Source organism: Myotis myotis, unplaced genomic scaffold, assembly GCF_014108235.1.
Source record: "Myotis myotis isolate mMyoMyo1 unplaced genomic scaffold, mMyoMyo1.p scaffold_m19_p_9, whole genome shotgun sequence".
Classification (NCBI taxonomy): domain Eukaryota; kingdom Metazoa; phylum Chordata; class Mammalia; order Chiroptera; family Vespertilionidae; genus Myotis; species Myotis myotis.
The window spans coordinates 60,168,250-60,189,680 of NW_023416401.1; the positions used below are offsets into that span (position 1 = coordinate 60,168,250).

The 21,431-nt window shown below is 41.1% G+C and overlaps 1 protein-coding gene across 6 annotated transcripts in view; it reads left to right on the plus strand.

Moving 5' to 3' along the window:
• The window catches only part of CDK5RAP1 (CDK5 regulatory subunit associated protein 1), a 36,447-nt gene that overhangs the window by 4,951 nt on the left and 10,065 nt on the right, over positions 1–21,431 (plus strand). For 4 of the 6 annotated variants that reach the window (XR_004970027.1, XM_036322910.1, XM_036322909.1 and 1 more), the window contains exons 3-12: positions 1,020–1,123; positions 2,280–2,314; positions 3,721–3,821; positions 6,365–6,575; positions 9,176–9,296; positions 13,728–13,958; positions 14,194–14,291; positions 15,123–15,178; positions 16,679–16,809; positions 20,022–20,171. Coding sequence is in view for 5 of the 6 variants with exons in the window: in XM_036322910.1 (XP_036178803.1) it covers positions 1,020–1,123; positions 2,280–2,314; positions 3,721–3,821; positions 6,365–6,575; positions 9,176–9,296; positions 13,728–13,958; positions 14,194–14,291; positions 15,123–15,178; positions 16,679–16,809; positions 20,022–20,171 (1,238 nt within the window). In the remaining variant the exon portion in view is untranslated. The remainder of the gene's footprint in view (positions 1–1,019; positions 1,124–2,279; positions 2,315–3,720; positions 3,822–6,364; positions 6,576–9,175; positions 9,297–13,727; positions 13,959–14,193; positions 14,292–15,122; positions 15,179–16,678; positions 16,810–20,021; positions 20,172–21,431) is intronic. The other 2 variants (XM_036322912.1, XM_036322913.1) reach the window with 1 other exon arrangement.

The window sequence follows — 21,431 nt, forward strand, 5'->3', positions numbered from 1 at the left end:
GTGGCTTGCGAGCCGCAGTTTGCTGAGTATGGGTCTATACTAATAAAAGGGTAGTATGCTAATTAGACAGGATATATTCCGATGACCATCCAGACGTCCTTTTGGACAAAGCCGCAGAGGCTGCCTGAGACTCCGGCAAGCCACGGATCGTGGCTGCTGCTGGCCAGGGCCGGCCCGAGACTCAGGCAAGCCGAGGATGGTGGCTGCGAGTTCAGGCAAGCCGGGGATGGTGGCTGCCCAGCTGCCCAGGGCCGGCCTGTGGCTCAGGCAAGCTGCTGATGGTGGCTGCCCAGCGGCTGGAGGCTCAGTTAGGGGGTGATCAGGCTGGCAGGGGAGCAGTTAGGGGATGATCAGGCCAGCAGGGGAGCCATTAGGGGCATCAAGCTGGAAGGCAGAGGCAGTTAGGGACATTCAGGCAGGCAGGTAGGCAAGTGGTTAGGACCCAGTGGTCCTGGATTGCGAGAGGGATGTCCGAATACCGGCATTCAGACATCCCCCAAGGGGTCCCGGATTGGAGAGGGTGCAGGCCGGGCTGAGGGACACCCCTCCGTGCACGAATTTCGTGCACCGAGCCTCTAGTATGCATATAAGATCTTTGGTTAATCTCTTCCCGCCCTCTCCCCTTCCCTCTGAGATTCAGCAGTTCCATGTTTCCATGCCTGTGCGTTGAGCCTCTTCCCCCTGGTGGTCAGTGCGCATCATAGCTACCAGTCGAACAGTCACTTAGGTTTTTATATATATAGATAGATTTCCTGATGCTTAGGTGCATGTTTTCCCCATATTTTAAGTGACATGACTTATATTTGGTGTGTGTATATAATGTAGTATTTCTTTTGTTCTGAAAAGCTGTCGTTAATTTGGTGATACATCTGGCAATTAATGGTGTCTTAGAATTGAGGCAACAGAGGACTTAGTGGATAACCAGTAGCATCAATATTTCTGGGACATTTGGGAAGGAGACCTTTGAGACATAGGGTCCCTTTTCGTCTGCCTACCATGGAATCTCCCTCTCATTGCAGTCTACCTTGAGACCTATGGCTGCCAGATGAATGTGAATGACACAGAGATAGCCTGGTCCATCTTACAGAAGAGTGGCTACCTGCGGACCAGTAATCTCCAAGAGGTACACGTATTGCCTGTTTCCCTGTTTCCTGGATCTAAGCTAAACTCTACTTATGTGCCAATTCTTAGATGCAGTTTCAGGAACAGGGTATGGCCTGGTGAGAATGAGTTCTTTTGAGTAAAGTATGTAGAATGGGGCCAAGGTGTACATTTGTTTCATTATTTTTGAAAATCTTATGGTGGTGCTCACTTTCAGGCAAGGAACTAAGTTAAAGATAGACTGCAGGGCCAGGGTTGGGAATTAGTGTTTAATAAGTACAGAGTTTTAGCTATGGAAGGTTGATGGTAATAATTGCATAACAGGGTGGATGTATTTAATGCTACTGAACTGTACACTTAAAACTGGTTAAAATGGTAAAAGATATATGTTTTTCCACAATAAAAGATGTTTGCCTAGTATGTGGAAAATAAGATCTAATACCACACCAAAACACATGGACTTCAGACAAATCTTTATCCTATCATTTTAGAAGTTGCTAGATTTTGGCTTTTTTAAAAATATATATATATTTATTGATTTCAGAGAGGAAGGGAGAGGAAGAGAGAGATAGAAACATCAATGATGAGAGGGAATCATTGATTGGCTGCCTCCTGCATGCCCCCACTGGAGACCGAGCCCACAACCTGGGCATGTGCCCTTGACCAGAATCAAACCTGGGACCCTTGAGTCCACAGACCGATGCTCCGTCCACTGAGCCAAACCGGCTAGGACAGATTTTGGCTTCATAATAAGCTCTGTTATCACGACATTACTATGTAGTTCATTTTCTTTCTTTTTTTTAAAAGGTAACATTTAAAAAATTTAAAGTATAGCTGTCATGGAGTATTATGATATTAGTTTCAGGTGTATAATGTAGTGAATTGACATTTGCATAAATTAACTATTTTTAAATGTACAATGCAGTGGCATTAATAATATTCACAATGTTGTACAACCATGACCACTAATTCCAAAGCTTTTTTATCACCAAAACCAGAAACTGTATATGTTAATGGTAGTTCATTTTCACTGATGATGAAGTACTCAGATTTTTACATTTCCTTAAAAGTGTATTTTCCATAAAAGTTTATAAGCAGGAGAAAAAAAAAGGGTCATGGGCAGTGATTCTATAAAGCTAATTTCATAATTTTCTTTTTTCCTCTTGCTCTTTACTCAGGCTGATGTGATCCTCCTTGTCACCTGCTCTATCAGGTGGGAATTTGTTCTTTACCTAGAGAGTGAATATATCTTATATAATAACTAGAGGCCCAGTGGACGAAATTCGGTGAGGAGTTCCTCAGCCCAGCCTGCGCCCTATCACAGTCTGGGAGCCCTTGGGAGATGTCTGACTGATGGCTTAAACCTGTGCCCTGTGGGGAGTGGGCCTAAGCTGGCAGTTGGACATCCTTAGCCCTTAGCGCTGCCGCAGAAGTGGGAGAGGCTCCCACTACCACTGCTGCGCTCAGCCGTGAGCCCAGCTCAGGGGGCGCGCACTGACCACCAGGGGGCAGCTCCTGCATTGAGCGTCTGCCTCCTGGTGGTCAGTGCGCATCATAGCGACCAGTAGTTCCACCGTTTGGTCGATTTGCATATTAGCCTTTTATTATATAGGATGCCAGAGCTAATGATGCCAGGCTGTCCTACCTGTGGAGATGAGCCAATGGATTTGCAATTTTATGCACTGGAGACAGTAATGATAGAACCAGTTGACATTTGCTGAGCACGTGCTGTTGTCAGGTCCTGTGCTGAGCACTATACATGCACTAAGTAATTTAATTCTCACAACAACTCTATGGGTTAGGTGATGTTATCAAACTCATTGTATAGATGAGGAAACTGAGAGTGTGCTGAGTCACCCAGCTTCTCCTAAGGTTTTTCTTGTAGCTAATGGCACATGTTTATGATGTTGTTCACATCGTAAGGGTCAGGGCGCAGTCAGTGGCTGGAGGACAGAGTTCTTCTGAACGCAGATGAGTGGCATCCATTAGAGGTGAACATACCATCTTTCATACTTTGTTTCTATGTACAAGGCATGTTATTCTTAATGTTTTCTCAACTGGGTGTACTATCAATTAATTAATCCAACATTTTTGTTCAGAGGGTTGACTCTGTTACAAGACGCAGAACTAGGTATTTTGGGAGATTCAGAAATGAACTCTTCCTTCATATGGAGCCTAGGAGCTTAGTCTCATATGGGAACTAAGATAAATATATTAGTAGCTCTAACATCTGGTGAAAAGCACTAGGTAAAAAAACAAAAAACCCCAGAAAGGATCAATGCTAAGTACTGGGAAAATACAGTTAAAGTGACAGAGAAGTTAAAAGGAAGGAGGATAAACACTCCAGCAGTAGTGTTGGGGAAGGCTTTGTGAAATAGATTGTTTCTGAGTTTGGCTTAAAGGCTTATCAGGATTTGGAGATGGGCAGCAAGGGCGTCATTCTAGGAATGTTATAGCAAATGGTGGTTCTTCAGTTGGCTCCCTGCCTACCTTCCCTAAACCTTAAGGTTAGGTATTCATTTAAAGAGTTGAAGGTTTTTATTTATTCCCATTGTCCTACGCTTTTAGATTGCTGTGTAGTTTATTCGCAGGCTTAGGTCTACCTCTTGATCTCTGCAGGGAGAAGGCTGAACAAACCATCTGGAATCGTCTACATCAGCTTAAAGCCCTGAAGACAAAACGGCTCCGTTCCCGAGTACCTCTGAAGATTGGGATTCTAGGTATCTGGTAATTTGCAGATTTTTGTGGGTTTTGAGACTTGGGCTCCATGTAGCTTTATGTACTAGGGTTTCTCCTAGAGGCCAGATTCCCAGTGTGTGAAGAAATCTTATATACCTCATGCAACTCTTGTACTTAATGTCAGAGACTGTAGGATTAAATGAGATAAAGCTCATAAAATGGCTTTTTATAAAGCCTTGAAGTAATAAGTACTCAGAAAGTGGTCTATTCTTCCTGGAGTCTAATGTGGCTCATGGTGACAGAGTTACGGATAGGAGAGCGTTGGGAGTCTGAGGGGCTGCAAGCATTACAGTGTAGGCACATTTCATCTTGACTCCTGAAGCATGCTCGGGTGAAGATCCAGATCTGTGTTGACCAATACAATAGCCAGTAGCCACATGTGGTTATTTAAATTTAATTAAACTTCAATAATACTACAATTTTACTTCTTTAGTCTCACTTGCCACATAGTGACTGCTCAGTAGCCACTGGCTACCAGTTTGAACAGCACAGGTAAAGAACATTTCTATCATCTTAGAAATTCTATTGGACAGCTCTCATCTAGATAATTTGGAAGCATATTTCAAAAATAAAGGTTCTGTACCCTCTTGTTTCAAGAATTTAGTTAATGTATGTAACCTTAAAACAGACTGTGTTCCTTGTAGAATAATTAAATTCCTCTTGATGGTTCAAAACACAGTTGGAGTATATTCTTTTACATAGATTAATGTGTTAAGTGATACAGGAAGATGGAAGGGTTAGTGGAAATGTTTTGTTTCATTCCAGTTCCTTCATTATAGAAATCCCTGGGTAAATATTGGAATTTTAGAAATCCCCCAAAGAGGTTTTTTTTTAAATGGTAAAAATATGTAACATAAAAGTTACCATTTTAGCCGAAACCGGTTTGGCTCGGTGGATGGAGCATCGGCCTGCGGACTGAAGGGTCCCAGGTTCGATTCCGGTTGGGGGCATGTACCTGGGTTGTGGGCATGTCCCCAGCGGGGGATGTGCAGGAGGCAGCTGATCGATGTTTCTCTCTCATCGATGTTTCTAACTCTCTGTCTCTCTCCCTTCCTCTCTGTGAAAAATCAATAAAATATATTAAAAAAAAAAAAAGTTACCATTTTAACCCTTTTTAAATGTACAGTTCAGTGGCATTAAATACATTCACATTGTTGTGCAACTATCACCACCATCAGTTTCAGAACTTTTTCCTCTTCCCAAACTGAGACTCTATATCCGTTAAACAATAATTTGCCATTCCCTCCTCACCTCAGTCCCTGGCAGCCACCATTCTACTTTCTGCCTCTTTGAATTTGACTAGGTACCTCACGTATAGAATAATACAATTTTATCTTTTTGAGACTGACTTATTTCACTTAGAATAATGTCTTTAATTATGTGTCAGAATTTCCTTCTTTGTAAGGCTGAATAATATTCTATTGTATGTTTATACCACATCCATTGATGGACACTTGGGTTGCTTTTACCTTTTGGCTGTTGTGAATGATGCTGCTATGAACATGGGTGTACAACCAAGAATAGTTCTTTAAAAGATTAAAAAAAATTTTTAGAGAGAGAGGAAGGGAGAGGGAGAAAGAGAGAGAGAAACATCGATGTGACAGTGAAATATCCATCGGGTGCCTCCTGCATGCCCCCTACCGGGGATTGAGCTGCAACCTGGGCATGTGCCCTGACCGGGAATGGAACTGGCAACCTTTTCAGTGCATGGATGATGTCCTACCAACTTAACCACACAGGCCAGGGCAAGAATAGTTCTTAAACAAGTATTTTCAAAGGGTGTTTGTTATAAAATTGACTTTTTATTAATTTGATAGTCTTATTAATAATAATGGTTTTTTAGCATATGGAAGATATCAGCATAGATGGCTAATTTCTTACAGGTTTTACCAGTATCAAGTATTATGGGCAGGAAGAGGGATAAAAAGGGTAGAAATGTATATTAAACTTTATTTTTTAAAACATTTTTTAAAAAATATATTTTTATTGATTTCAGAGAGGAATGGAGAGGGAGAGAGAGATAGAAACGTCAACGATGAGAGAGAATCATTGATTGGCTGCCTCCTGCATGCCCCCCACTGGGGATCGAGCCTGCAACCCAGGCATGTGCCTTGACTGGGAATCGAACTGTGACCTCCTGGTTCATAGTTCAATGCTCAATCACTGAGCCATGCCAACTGGGCTAAGCTTTATTTTTAAAAATAAATTTCTGATGCAAAATGTTTTTATTTGTAACAGCAAGTAGTTTTCAATGAAAAAAAGAGGTGGTTCATGTTTAGAAAGGTGTTTGAATGGTGATTTAGTTTTTTTCTGGGCATTTAATTGAATTGCTCTTGAGCCCTTTTCCTGTGGAAGAAGCAGGTTCCAGTGCTATGCAAATGTTTGGGCAAATATGAGGGATGATGCTAAAGTCTTGGAGAAATTCTTGTGCCCTGGCCTCCAATCCAGCTGGAGATAATGTGTGGCGAGAAGCCAGGAGACCCAATGAATTTGGGAACAGGTGCTTATTTCTTTTCCCTCCCAGGTTGCATGGCTGAGAGACTGAAGGAGGAGATCCTCAATAGGGAGAAAATGGTGGATATTTTGGCTGGCCCAGATGCCTATCGGGACCTTCCTCGGCTGCTGACTGTTGCTGAGTCAGGCCAGCAAGCTGCCAATGTGCTGCTTTCTCTGGATGAGACCTATGCTGATGTCATGCCAGTCCAGACGAGCCCCAGTGCTACTTCTGCTTTTGTGTGAGTCACTGACCAAGAGACAGGGAGTAAACTTCTTTCTAACTTTGAAAATAACATGTTGCCCTAACCAGTTTGGCTCAGTGGATAGAGCATCGGCCTATGGACCAAAGAGACCCAGGTTTGATTCCGGTAAAGGTCATGTACCTTGGTTGCAGGCTCCTCTCTGGCAAAGGCTCTGGTTGGGGCTTGTGCAGGAGGCAACCAATCAATGTGTTTCTCTCTATTGTTCTCTCTATGTTCTACTCTCTCTAAAAAAATCAATAGAAAAATATCCTTGGGTGAGGATAAAAAAATAAATAAAAATAACATGTTAATGTTATTACATTAAAAAAATTAAGCTCTGGCTGGTGTGGCTCAATTGGTTGTGTGTCATTCCATGCACTAAGAGGTCGCTGGTTCAATTCCCGGTCAGGGCACATGCCCAGGTTGCAAGCTTGATCCACAGGAGAAGGTGTGCAGGAGGCAGCCAATCAATGTTTCTCTCTCTCCCTCTCCCTTTCTCTGTCTCTAAAAAATTAATGAAAACATTAAAAAAATGTAATGCATGCACACAGTACAAAAGACAAAAAATGATGTATAAGACTTCCTCACACCTATCATCTCCAGCCTCCTAGGCCACATCCCAGAGGTGGCATGCTAGTTGTTTCTTGTATAATCCTTTGAGAAGTGGGTTTTTTTTTGGTTAATCTTCACCTGAGGATATTTTTGCATTGATTTTTAGAGAGTGGAAAGGAGGAAGAGAGACAGAGAGAAACACTGATATGAGAGAGACACATGGATTGGTTGTCTCCTGCATGTGCCCCAACCAGGGCTGGGGATCAAGCCGCAACCGGTATGTGCTGTTGACTGGAATCTTACCCAGGACCCTTCAGTCTGCAGGCTGACTCTCTATCAACTGAGTCAAACCAGCTAGAGCGAGAAGTGTTTTTTGCATATGTATTCATATACATAAAATGAGGTCTTTTCTACCCTCCCTTCTATACTTTTATTTTATCACATAGGCTTTTCTGATTCTTTTTTCTCTTCCCTGATCTTTAAAGTTACAAAAGTAATTGACAAAATAGTTTATATTTGTTGAAGAAAATGTGGGAAAGATAGAAAAACATAAAGAAGAAAGTAAGACTTAACTCTACCTCTACCACCTAATGATAAACACTATTATTATCATTTTGGTGTATATCATTGCTGCCCTGTCCTTAGTGCTTATGTGTGTATGCTTTGTGTATGTGTTTGTTTATAAAAAAAAATAGCTCTTTGTGTAATTGGTTTTATAACTTAAAAAAATATTTTTATTGATTTCAGAGAGGGAAGGAGAGGGAGAGAGAGAGAGAAAGATCAATGATGAGAAAGAATCGCTGATTGGCTGCTTCCTGCATGCCCACACTGGGGATCAAACCCCAAACCCAGGCATATGCCCTGACTGGGAATCGAACCATGACCTCCTGGTTCATAGGTCTATGCTCAACCACTGAGCCATGCCTGCCAGGCAGTTTTATAACCTTTTGTTATTTAAAGTGGTGAACATTTCTTATGTCATTATATTTTCTCTAACAGAGATTGGCAAATTGGCTTACAGCCTGTTTTAGTAAATAAAGTTTTATTGAAATAACAGCTGTGCCCATTTGTTTACGTAGCGTGCGGCTGCTTTCATCACTGCAGCAGCAGAATTGAGTATGTGGCAGAGATTGTATGCAAAGCCTAAAATATTTACTATATCATTTTTTGCAGAAAAAGTTTGCCAACCATTTTCATTTTAATGGCTAGACAATACTCTGTTGTTAGAATGCTTAATAAAAATAATAGCTAACATTTATTTAACAATTCTTCAATGAACATCTTTGATACATATTAGGGTAATTATTTCCTTACAATAAATTGAGGCTTTCATGTATACAAGATGCAAATGAAAGAAAGTGACTTAACTTAGATACCTAGCATTTGGACCAGGAATGTGAGAAATTCAGACCCCTATGTTTTATTTTTAATCCTATGTTTAAATCCTATTTTTAAGGATATGTTTTTATTGATTTTTTTTTTGAGGGGCGGGGGAGGAGAGAGAGAGAGAGGAGAGAAACATTGAGATGAGAGAGAAACATTATTGGTTGCCTCCCACCCTCGCCCTGACTGGGGATTGAACCCACAACCTTTTGTTGTATGGGATGATGCTCCAACTAACTGAGCTACCTGGCCAGGGCTGCAGACCCCTGTGTTTTAAATCCAATGTCTCTGCTCCTTATATACACTTTATAATATTTATTTATTTTTCTGGTCTAGAAGTGGGAAGTTCAAATAATATGTAAATATAAACAGTAGCAAGCCCAAGTGTGGTATGTCTTCACCCATTCCTTCACCACTGGTCCCTCAGGGTAATCACTATATCCACCAGTTACGGTTTGGTTTCTATCCTGGGGTTAAAGAATAGTTTTTAAAGATCAAAAAATATCTGCCTTAGTTTTTCTTAGATCTCGTATTGGTCCAGTGTGAGTACCTTGTCAAGAGAATTTAGAGCCAAAGGATAATGCCAAGGGAATCGTGACCTGCTCCTTGGGTTGGACCAAGACATGCTGCTGCTGTTACTGAGTCCTGTTCTTTCCCCCCAGGTCTATCATGAGAGGCTGCGACAACATGTGCAGCTACTGCATTGTTCCTTTCACACGAGGCCGGGAGAGGAGTCGGCCTGTTGCCTCCATTCTCGAGGAAGTGAGAAAGCTTTCCGAGCAGGTGAAAAGTTCTCCAGGCTTCCTTACGGAGAGTGTGTTTATGGGAGGATGAGGACAGCTTTCTAGTTTTGCAGCCTGTGCTGTTTTTAAGCTGTACAAGTTTAAAACGGTACCTGGCCAGAAAGAAACACATGCCACATCGATGCCACAGATTATAGGCAGATCCACTGGGAAGTTTGCTTAGGAGTCAACACAGAAGATTGGAGAGGGTATGAGAGCATGAGTGTAGAATCAGATGATTAAGTATGAATTCTGACTCCACCGTTCTCTGGCTCGGTGCCTGGGCACTGGTCATTTAATACCTTCTTCGAAACATAGTTTCCCCATCTATGAAAGAGGATAAAATAATACCTTTCTTGCCAGATTATTGGAAGGATTGCTATTGGAAGGTAGTTTAAATGTTTTTAAATAGTAATTTTTTACAGAATGATTTATTGATTTGTCCATTCTAGGGAAACCTCCCATATCTTTTGTTCATTTTACCACTGGGCCAGCTTGCAGAGAATAGATGAGGCTAGTGAGTCAGATCAGAGGCTAGGTACCTACTGCCTTCTTCCTATTGGGAGCTGGTCCCTCAGCCCTTGCGGAGGTCTCTCCTCAACCCTAGGCACAAATCTTCCAGCTGTGCAGAATAGGACAGGAGGTGGGAATGTGGAGTTTTTCTTCTGGAGTCTCTGTTTCCTGACTAAGGGAGGCTAGCCCCTCCTCCAGTTCTAAGTCAGCAGTTTGCTTGCTTTCTTACTCTCTGTCAGTGCTCTCTTTTTCCCCCCATCCCCTAATTCTCAGTTTTTGTAGTTTGTTCCCTGACTGCTCACATAGGTACTGTGAGGTATTCCCCATACACTTCCTCTAGAAGTGCTTCCTGGTCTAAAGTTGTCTCCTTCCTCTCCTCTTCCATCTACTCCACAGTACCAAAGCTCACTCTCTCAAGATAGCGAAATTCTGTTTAAGTAAACTGAGGTGATGACAAAAACTCGCTAACCTTTCTAAGGTATTTGCATATAACAAAAGGAACTTAACATTGAAGTGAATCTTAGTGAACTCAGAGCCCACTAACTTGTGAAAAACTATGATTCTGCATTGTGTTTTAAAGGATCTGTTAATCACTTATTTATTTTACTTATAGAGTGTGTGTTTTTTTAATTCACACCCGAGGATATTTTTCCCATTGATTTTTTTTTTTTTTTTTAGAGAGAGTGGAAGGGAGGAATGAGGGGGAGAGAGAGAGACATCGATTGGTTGCCTCCCCCACATGCCCTGACTGGAGATCAAGCCTGTAACCGAGACATGTGTCCTTGACTGAGAATCGAACCCGAGACCCTTTGGTCCTCGGGCTGATGCTCTAACCACTGAACAACTGGCCAGGACTAGAGTAACTTTTTATTTTTTTTATTTTTATTTTTTATTTATTTTTTTTAATTAAATCTTTATTGTTCAGATTATTACATTTGTTCCTCTTTTCCCCCCCATAACTCCCCTCCTCCCAGTTCCCGCCCTACCCTCCGCCCTCACTCCCCACCCACTGTCCTCATCCATAGGTGCACGATTTTTGTCCAGTCTCTTCCCGCATCTCCCACACCCCTTTCCCCCCCAGGAATAGTCAGTCCATTCCCTTTCTATGTCCCTAATTCTATTATAATCAACAGTTCATTCTGTTCATCAGATTATTTATTCACTTGATTCTTAGATTCACTTGTTGATAGATGCATGTTTGTTGTTCATAATTTGTATCTTTACCTTTTTCTTCCTCTTCCTCTTCTTAAAGGATACCTTTCAGCATTTCATATAATCCTGGTTTGGTGGTGATGAACTCCTTTAGCTTTTCCTTATCTGTGAAGCTCTTTATCTGACCTTCAATTCTGAATGATAGCTTTGCTGGATAAAGTAATCTTGGTTGTAGGTTCTTGGTATTCATCACTTTGAATATTTCTTGCCACTCCCTTCTGGCCTGCAAAGTTTCTGTTGAGAAATCAGCTGACAGTCATATGGGTATTCCCTTGTAGGTAACTGAGTTTCTTTCTCTTGCTGTTTTTAAGATTCTCTCTTTATCTTTTGCTCTTGGCATTTTAATTATGATGTGTCTTGGTGTGGTCCTCTTTGGATTCCTTTTGTTTGGGGTTCTCCGCGCTTCTTGGACCTGTAAGTCCATTTCTTTCACCAGGTGGGGGAAGTTTTCTGTCATTATTTCTTCAAATAGGTTTTCAATATCTTGCTCTCTCTCATCTTCTGGCACCCCTATAATTCTGATGTTGGTACGCTTGAAGCTGTCCCAGAGGCTCCTTACACTATGCTCGCATTTTTGGATTCTTTTTTCATTTTGCTTTTCCGGTTGGGTGTTTTTTGCTTCCTCGCATTTCAAATCATTGACTTGATTCTTGCGCTCCTCTGGTCTGCTGTCGGGAGTCTGTATAATATTCGTTATTTCAGTCCGTGTATGCTTAATTTCTAGTTGGTTCCCCAATATAGCATCGAGGGTCTCATTAGTTTTCTTGTAGATCTCATTAAGTTTATCAGCGGCTTCTAAACAGTTCTTGAGAGACCTTAAAAGTGTGGTTCTGAACTCTATATCTTCCATTGACAATTTTGTCCTGTTTCTTTGTCTCCGCATTTTGTTATGCTTCCTTGGTGCACCCCCTAGTGGTCTTTGTTCGCAGTCTTATAATTAAACCTTGATTGTTGTAGCTAATACCAGGGAGGGTTTGACCTCCAGGCCAGGTGGCTATGAGAATCAGCTGTGTCAGCAGTGAGAGAACTTCTGTCCTCTGGGGAGGTGCTAATCTAGCCTTTGCCTGAGGCTATCCGGCAAATGCCTCTGCAGGGCTTGGGCGGGGCGGGTCGCACAGGATCAACAGGGTGGGCCGGAGAGAGCAGTTATGGTGGCTCTCAGTCCTGTCCCCAGGGGCTCTGCCTCTCTGAGTCCCAGCACCCGCTGCAAAGCTCGGAGAGAAAGCTGCACTCGCTCTGACCGAAGCCAGACAGTCCCGCTTCTCCCGTTTGAGTCTGGGTCCCTAAAGACTCGCCCGGATCTGGAGCTCAGATTCTGCGACTCCCTCCCGATTGAAAACGCCAACCGCGCCCTCCGCCGCCAGCCCGCTCCGCGCACTCCGCACCTCAGAATTTGACTTCAGCACTGCGCCTCCTCTGAGTGTCCGTATGCGTTTCTCTTTCCTCCTAGTTGTAGGACTTCCACTCAGCCAGCGTTCCTGTGGTTCTGGGTGATGTCCCTTCCGTCTTTTAGTTTCACTTTTGAAGTAGTTGTTCAAAGCAGCAAACTCCGGCGTTAACCTATGCCGCCATCTTCTAGAGTAACTTTTTAAAAGATGTTTCTTTCATTTAGATTTTTTAGACTACAGTTACAAAGAGAATAGAATGTTTTCCTTTAACAGAATGTTGTTTATTCATTCAAACAATGGTTATTGATTGGAAGTCATTTAAGTATGCAGCCCTTTTTTAAGCCTCTTTATTATCTTTTTATATGAAAAAAATTTACACAAGAAAGAGAGAATAGTATTGTGGCCCCTTTTCCCTAGCTAACAGTCACTTAAATTTTTAAATTTAATTTTATTTAAAAAAAAATCCTCACCTGAGGATATGTTTTTATTGATTTTAGAGAGAGAGGAAGGGGGGAAAGAGAGAGAGAAAAAACCCCATCAATGTGAGAGAGAAACATAAATCAGTTGCCTACTGTATGCCCTGCCTGAAACCTAGGTATTTAAGTAAGCCCTGACCGAACCCACAACCTTTTGATGCATGGGATGAGGCTCCAACAAACAAAACTATCACTTAAATGTAATAATTGTTACATTTTGCCATAATTGCCTTATCTATTTTTTTGTTGATAAAATATTTCAAAGTATAGCATGACATTTCACCCTTAAGTTAATACATCTCTAAAAAATAAGGAAATTTTCATTACCATAATTCTTCTAATGAGATTAACAAAAATTACTAAATATCATTTTAATCCTAGCCCACTCATACTCAGATTTTCTTAATTGTCCCGTGACTCTTTGCATTTGACTGTTATGTCTTTTTATCTGTGTGTGCATTTTGCTTAGTTGTATATCCTTCTTTGTTTTAATAAACTTTTTAAAATAAAGTTTTGGAATAACTTTAAATTTACACAAAAGTTGCAAAGATCAAGTTACCTCTTAATGTTAACATCTTACTTAACTTTGGTACATTTGTCAAAACTAAAATGTACCAAATATGGTACATTACTATTAACTAACTTTAGACTTTTTTCCCGATTTTGCCATTTTTTAATGCCATTTTTCTTTTTCAGGATCCAATCCAGGATCCACATTGCTTTTAGTGTATCCTGTTTTTTTAAAGTTAACATTATGACACGGCTAATTTTAGTTAGTGATTTGGCATGAAGCTACCAAACTATTTTAAATTGCTCTCAAAATATTTATTTCCGGCTTTCCAGGGGCTGAAAGAAGTGACACTGCTTGGTCAGAATGTTAATAGTTATCGGGACAATTCAGAAGTCCAGTTCAACAATGCAGTGTCCACCAACCTCAGCCGTGGCTTCTCCACCAACTATAAAACCAAGCAAGGGGGCCTTCGTTTTGCTCACCTTCTGGATCAGGTCTCCAGAATAGATCCTGAAATGAGGATTCGTTTTACCTCTCCCCACCCCAAGGATTTTCCTGATGAGGTAAATATTGACAGTTAACTGTGCCAAACTGCTATCAGTATCCTTAAGCATTTCTGTCTGGGACAGACAACATGGTTTGAGCAAAAGTAGAGCATTTGGGTAATTCATGTGTTTGGTTTAATTAGCCTCTTAATTACTTGAAAATTAACTTTGGCAAAGAACAGAGGGAGTGGGTATTCCTTTCTGTAAGGTTCTTTGGTGAGACTTTGATGACTAATGTGTTCTATTTGACCAGGTTCTGCAGCTGATTCATGAGAGAGACAACATCTGTAAACAGATCCACCTACCAGCCCAGAGTGGAAGTAGCCGTGTATTGGAAGCCATGAGAAGGGGGTACAGCTTTTCAATGTCTCCTTTAGGAGCAAACAGTGTCTAAAATTCTAGCATAGTGTACGGCACATAGTAACTGCTCAATAAATATTTGTTATATGAATAAACCCAGGGACATTGTAATTTGCTTTTGTTCACTAAGAATGTATAGACTAAGGACTGGATCACTCATTTCATTTGCTTAGCATGTTTTTTTATTAAGCACCTACCATGTGGCACACTGAAATTTTAACATGAAGGTTTTTTAGGTCTTGGAATTTAGTATAGCTCTATCTGTTCACTTACTTTGGGGATAATAAATATTGCTGAGATAAGACTGAAAGGAGAATGTGACCGATGGCAAGCTGTATGGAACTAGTGTTTTTGACATTGGCAAAGACTTTTAGATATTTATTTATTTATTTTTAATCGGCCCCTCCACTCCCCCCCAAAGGTCAGAGTTCTCAGGCAGACTTGAAAACACTGTTAAACAAGTCCTTGTCAACCTCCAAGTTATTCTTGGTGATCTTGATATCCCTCTGGCCATCATCTTGGAACCAGAGAGCATATAAAATCATCTAGATCCTTTGAAATGTTTAATCTATTTTCATTACTAGTTAAATGCAGAAGGCTATTTAAAATAATTTATGTTCATGAACTAAACATTCATATGCCCTAAATTAGGTTACAGTATAAGTTTTGGATCAGAAGATCTTTTGGATAGTTTAACTGATGGTACTGTCCTGTGTGGGTGAGAAGTGATTACATGTGGTAGTTCATAGTGTTATCTTTTTATAGCATTCATTTAAAGAAGATTGGCTCATCTAAGTCTTTTCTTTCTGTTCTTTATTGTAGCTATTCAAGAGAAGCTTATGTGGAGTTAATTCATCATGTCAGAGAGTCTATTCCAGGTACATTTAAGAAATGTATTCTACTGAGCACATTACAGTGACCTTAGTCTTAAATACAGGCAACACCTGTGGTAGTATCTTGTGACACCTTTTACACTTATTTTGCTTCTCTTCATCTCTCTCTCTCTCATCTTTTAGAAGAAGGGGGAGAGAGAGAGAATCATCGATACGAGAAAGAAACATCAATTGGTTGTCTCTCGTATGCACCCCAACCGGGGACCGAACCTGCAACTCAGGTATGTGCCCTGACCAGAAATCAAATCCACGACCTTTTGGTGTATGGGACAATGCTCCAACCAACTGAGTCACACCAGCCAGGGCTCTTTCTCTCTTTTACTTCTTTCTGATTTTTTAATGTTTTGGCCTTGCTAGAAATACTCAGAGATGTGGATCAGCTTATGGCCTCAGGGCTAAAGAGATTCATTTTCTATAGTTTTTGTGTTTCTGAGCATATGGGAGAGACCTTGTTTTTTCTTGTTAGTTGGCAGAGTTATATGTGGTCTGAATTAGTTCTGATTTGGGGGCAATTGATATCTTTAAAAATGTGTACTTAGAGGTTATTCCTTTCCTATTTATCTTAACCCTTTTTCTTTCCTCCTAATAAAATTACTCTGTAGTCTTTTATTTTAGATTTGGTTGATAATGTCTACATTTTGTCCAAATTTCTAATGATTGTAACTTGTATTATGCATAAATACTTTCATTTTGATGGGACAGGATAATGTGGAAGTTCTCTAGACTGCAGTTTTCTCATCTATAAAATGCAATAAATACTACTCACCTCATTGGATTTTGGGGTAATTAAATAGGTTAAGTTGCCCTGGCTGGTTTGGCTCAGTGGATGGAGTGTTGGCCTGCGGACTGAAGGATCCCGGGTTCGGTTCCGGTCAGGGGCATGTACCTTGGTTGCGGGCACATCCCCAGTGGGAGGTGTGCAGGAGGCAGCTGATCGATGTTTCTCTCTCATCGATGTTTCTGACTCTCTATCCCTCTCCCTTCCTCTCTCTAAAAAATCAATAAAATATATATATATATATAAAAATAAATAGGTTAAGTTAAATAGATAGTAATGTGTAGCACTTAGTAAGTATTCAGTAAATAGTAGTCATTGTTACTATTTTAAATGAGCATTGTGTTAAACTAACTTCAAAAGTGTATTTATATGGGGCACTGCCATGTTTTTACCAGATATAAGTACAAAGCAGGACCAATTTGAAAAGGTGAACTCCTACTGTGCTCCCAAATCCCACATTTGAAGTGAAAATACCTTTTCTGGTACTGAGGGGAATGTAGCCTGAGAAGCCAGGCTCTGGCATGGGCACATTGTAGATAAGCAGGCCTATTCCCTCCTCGCTCCGCAGTGACCTGATGACACTTGCGCATGGGCTGAATAGCTCCGAAAGCCCTTACAATTGCTGTCCCTCCCTCTGTAGCCTGCAAGTTCCAAAAGCCTCTCTTGAAAGTAAGCAGCTGTCCTTTGTCCTTGGTTGTGTGTCGCAGGTGTGAGCCTCAGCAGTGATTTCATTGCCGGCTTTTGTGGTGAGACAGAGGACGATCACCTCCAGACAGTGTCTTTGCTGCGGGAAGTTCAGTACAACATGGGCTTCCTCTTTGCCTACAGCATGAGACAGGTGAGCTCCGGGATGGGGAGTAACTACTTCTGTGCTGAGACTGACCTCATTTCTGACCAGTTTGGGGTTCACTGTAGATAACTGGAAAGAAAAATAAAGGGCAGCAAGGCAGTCCTTGAGAAGCCACAAGGATCTTACCATTCATTTCTTTATTTTATCTAATCCACCTGTCTGCTATTTTACATCATTCAGCAATTGGAGACGAATAATAATTACCTATGCCAACATTTCTCTTTATTAGAATATTTGAAATTATGTGTAGATTGTTTAGAATTGGAATGGGGAGGGAGGGACATTATTCTCTTTACAAGAAATCTAAGCTCATTTCTCAACATGCAGAACTTCCTTTTGGCCTACAGACATGATTTGTTTTAGAGGCTCCTTGTCACCCTCCCAGCCATCCTCAACTATTTTTAGTTTCCATTTTTATAGGTCAGGTGACCTCACTGATACCCACTTTGGAGTTTCTCCTATAACAGTTTTCCCAGGTAAACAATACAGAAGGAGACGAGAAAGGAAACAGAGAATAATGTTTTCTTGTAGAAAGGGGATAGTCCTGGTCTGCTGCCTTTTTCTTGGTGGTAGGGATGAATTGCCTAGGTCCGAGGTTGGCAAACCGCGGCTCATGAGCCATATGCGGCTCTTTGGCCCCTTGAGTGTGGCTCTTCCATAAAATACCACGTGCGGGTGCGCACGTACAGTGCGATTGAAACTCCGTGGCCCATGCACAGAAGTTGGTATTTTGTGGAAGAGCCGGTATTTTGTGGAAGAGCCACACTCAAGGGGCCAAAGAGCCACATGTGGCTCACGAGCCGCGGTTTGCCGAGCCGCAGTTTGCCGACCACTGGCCTAGGTCATTTCTTATCCCCACAGTCACATTGGGGGTAACTTGCCTTGTGTTTGGGCTGGAGTTTGAGGAGCCTCTGCTGCCATGGGCTCAGGAAAGCTGACTGATGAATGAGTGAACCTGTGACCTTAGCCTCTATCAACTCAGCTGCCATCAGTCAAGCTAACTCATTTATTTTAAAGCCCACTGTCCCGTGTTCTGCAGGCAGTGTACGTGGGCTGGTGTGTATATTCATGTCTCTTACAGAATTATTTCAGGGATGAAGCTTTGGAGGAGCTCTTGCTTATTTTCCATGAACATCACAAACATGCCGTAGGAATTCTTATAAAGTTAGATTTGGGAAATGGGTTTTAAGTGTGTTATGGAAGCATATTCTATGGGCATTGGGCATTGAATATGAGTGTACACTTTGGGATCTAATTCCTGGGTTAGGGTTTAGGTTATAGAGACTTAATCAAATAGCCTGTAGAAGAGAGCAAGCACTTAAATGACTCTTCTCTCATTTAATAACTATGTGACCTTGGGAAAGGTCCGTGGTTTCTTCATTTGTGAAATGGAGATAACATTAGTACCAACTCAGGTGGTTTTGAGGATTAAATAAGATAATATGTGTAAAGCACCCAAGATAGTGTATAATAGAGGTAAGTTGTTAATAAGACAGAATAGCGTAAACCCTGTAAGTGAATTACATTTTAGGATTCTCTACCTATTCTCCATATTTTTCTGGATTTTGTAGTTCTCTCAAAGGCAGATTGATTTGAATACCCAGACTTTGGTGTATTGATTTTTCTCTTATTCCATAATTTTGTCTTGCTCATTGGTTCTCCAACTGTGTTAAGATTTTTAAAAAATATATCTTTATTGATTTCAGAGAGGAAGGGAGAGGGAAAGATAGAAACATTAATGATGAGAGAATCATTGATTGGCTGCCTCCTGCACATCCCCTACTCGGGATCAAGCCTGCAACCCAGGCATGTGCCCTTGACCAGAATCGAACCTGGGACCCTTCAGTCCGCAGGCTAATGCTCTATCCACTGAGCCAAACCAGTTAGGGCTGTTATGATCTTTGTGTGTGTGTGTGTGTGTGTACTAGTATAAACATGCACGCATACCATGGTGTTGGATGATGTAAAGGCTTTTCAAGGATACATTTTCTTTTTTTTTTTTAAAGAATAGTTTATTGATTTTTAGAGAGAGAGAGAAGGAGAGGGAGAGAGAGAAACACCCATCTGCTGCCTCCTGCACACCCCCTACTGGTCATCAAGTCTGCAACTGCTGTATGTTCCCTGACTAGAATTGAACTGGCAACCTTCGGTGCCTGGGATGGCGCCCAACTAATTGAGCCACACCAGCTGGCCAAGGATAAATTTTCTTTTCTTTTTTTTTGAACTAGGTAATATATGCTCATGGTATAAAACTCAAAAGGTCAAAATCGTATGTAGTGAGATTTCTTCCCAGGTTGCCTAGTTTTTTAGTTCCTTCCCTGAAGGCAGCTGCTCTTAGCAGTTTCTTCTGCAAACTTCTAGAGATAGTTCATGTATTTAAAACATATTTATATGTATTCTTTGTACCCCAGATTTATTATACATGTTCATTTGTACCTTGTTTATTTCTGTTAAGAGTATATTTTGGGGCCCTGGCTGATGTGACTCAGTTGGTTGGGTGTCATCCTGTGCATCAAATGTTTGCCAGTTTGATTCCTGGTCAGGGCATATGCCTGGGTTGTGAGCTTGATCCCTACTTGGGGCGCATATAGGAGGCAACCAATTGATGTTTTTCTCTCACATTGTTCTCTCTCTCTCTCTCTCTCTCTCTCTCTCTCTCCCCCCTCCCTCCTCCCTTCCTCTCTCTCTAAAAATCAATTTAAAAAATCTTTCAAAAAAGTATATTTTGGAGAGCAATCATATCAGTATATATAAAACAATCTTACTATTTTTTAACAACTGTATAATATCCCATTATGTAAATAATAATTTGTTTTACTAGTTACCTATTGATAAACATTTAGGCTGCTTTGCATCTTGTGACTTTATAAACACATGGCTAAGTAACTTGGTACATGAGTTACTTAGTATATGTACAAATGTAATCTTTATTCTTAGGAAATTCTATAAAAATGTCGAAAACAATTTTGAGTCTGTAATTTTCATGTGCTAAATTTAAAGTTTAGGCCTTGCAAAAATGGTGATTCCACTGCATAGCTACCTTTTTCTCTTAGAAGGCTCTCAGAACTAGAGAACCCTCGGGGTAGGGCCTGGGTTTCTTGTACACATGTCTGTAACTTGCAGGTGGAATGAACATGGTCTCCCGCTGTGAATTCTATAGGTCCTTGGTGACCTCCCTCTTTAAAAAATGTTTTTTATAGAAGACACGGGCATATCACAGGCTGAAGGATGATGTCCTGGAAGAGGTAAAATTAAGGCGTTTGGAGGAACTTATCACTGTCTTCCGAGAAGAAGCAACGAAAGCCAACAAGACCTCTGTGGGTTGTACCCAGCTGGTGCTGGTGGAGGGGGTGAGACCATATGTATCTACATACATTTTGTTTATTTTTTGTAACATAGTATGACTTCCTTTATTTAGATTTTCTTTGATTCCTTTTATCAGTTTTTGTAGTTGTCAAGTATACAGATCCTGTATATGTTTTGGTAGATGTACACCTACGTATTTCCTGTTTTGTTTTTTTTTTTTAAGGTATTGTAATTGGCTGTTGTTTTTAATTTCAGGTGTCTGTATGTTCATTGCCATAATGTAGACATAATTGAGTTTTGTATGTTTATCTGTATCCTGTGACCTTGCTGAATTCATTTAATAGGCCTAGGTGTTTTTTGGGTAGTTTTCTGTGTAGATGTTCTTTTTTCCTTCCTGATGTTCCAGGGTTCCCCCTGTTATTGTTTCCTTTCTCTGTGCAGCAGTCGCCAACCGATGGTCTGCGGACCACTGGTGGTCTGTGAGGTCTGAAAGGTTGGCGACCACTGGTTTAGAGGACTTCCTTTCGAACCTCGGGCAGCAGATTCCCTTTATTTTCATTTATCTTAGAATGTCTTGATTTCTCCGTTCGTTTCTGAAGGATATTTTTGTACTAAGTGAAAGCATTAGGGGAAAGTATGTGTGCTCCATCTTTCTGGAAGCTGTATCATATGTATATTTTTAGAACCAAAGTTACTGTCTGTCTTTAATTCTTTCTTAGAAATGTACTGAATTTCAGGAAGTTTGTGGTTTCTGTAGGCTTCTGTGGTCAAGCCTGGGGACCTTGCCATCATTTAGGGAGAGCACTAAACAGATGGGATAAGGAGTGAGTTTGGGACCCTGACTACTTGTGAAGCTGCATGCTGCAGCCAGTGGAGAAGAGGGAAAAGAGAGAAGCCCTTTCTGTGACCTTTTCCGAGTTCTGGTTTGGGAGAGGAGACTCCTGCTCCATGCCGCAGGATATGGCAGCATCAAAGCCACCAATTGCCTGGTGTTCGTGTTTGTTAGGACTCTCTGGTAGTGAGTAACAGTAGAAATTTGTTCAAGTCATTCAGGCTAAGCTAAAAAGAGTTTTGGGTTTTTTTGGTACAAAACTTTATGGAGCCCAAGGGCAGGAATACATACTGTCAGGGTCTGGAAGGGTCTCTATCCAGCCTGGGAAGCCCTTGAGGCTCAGACTTTCTTGTCTCCTTAGACCCGCTTTTCCTGCTTCTTCATTTGGGTGGCAGAATAGAGCAGTCCTGTAATTCATGCATTTTCATGTTATTATTCCAGCTATTCACAGACCAAAGTTTTATCTCTCAGC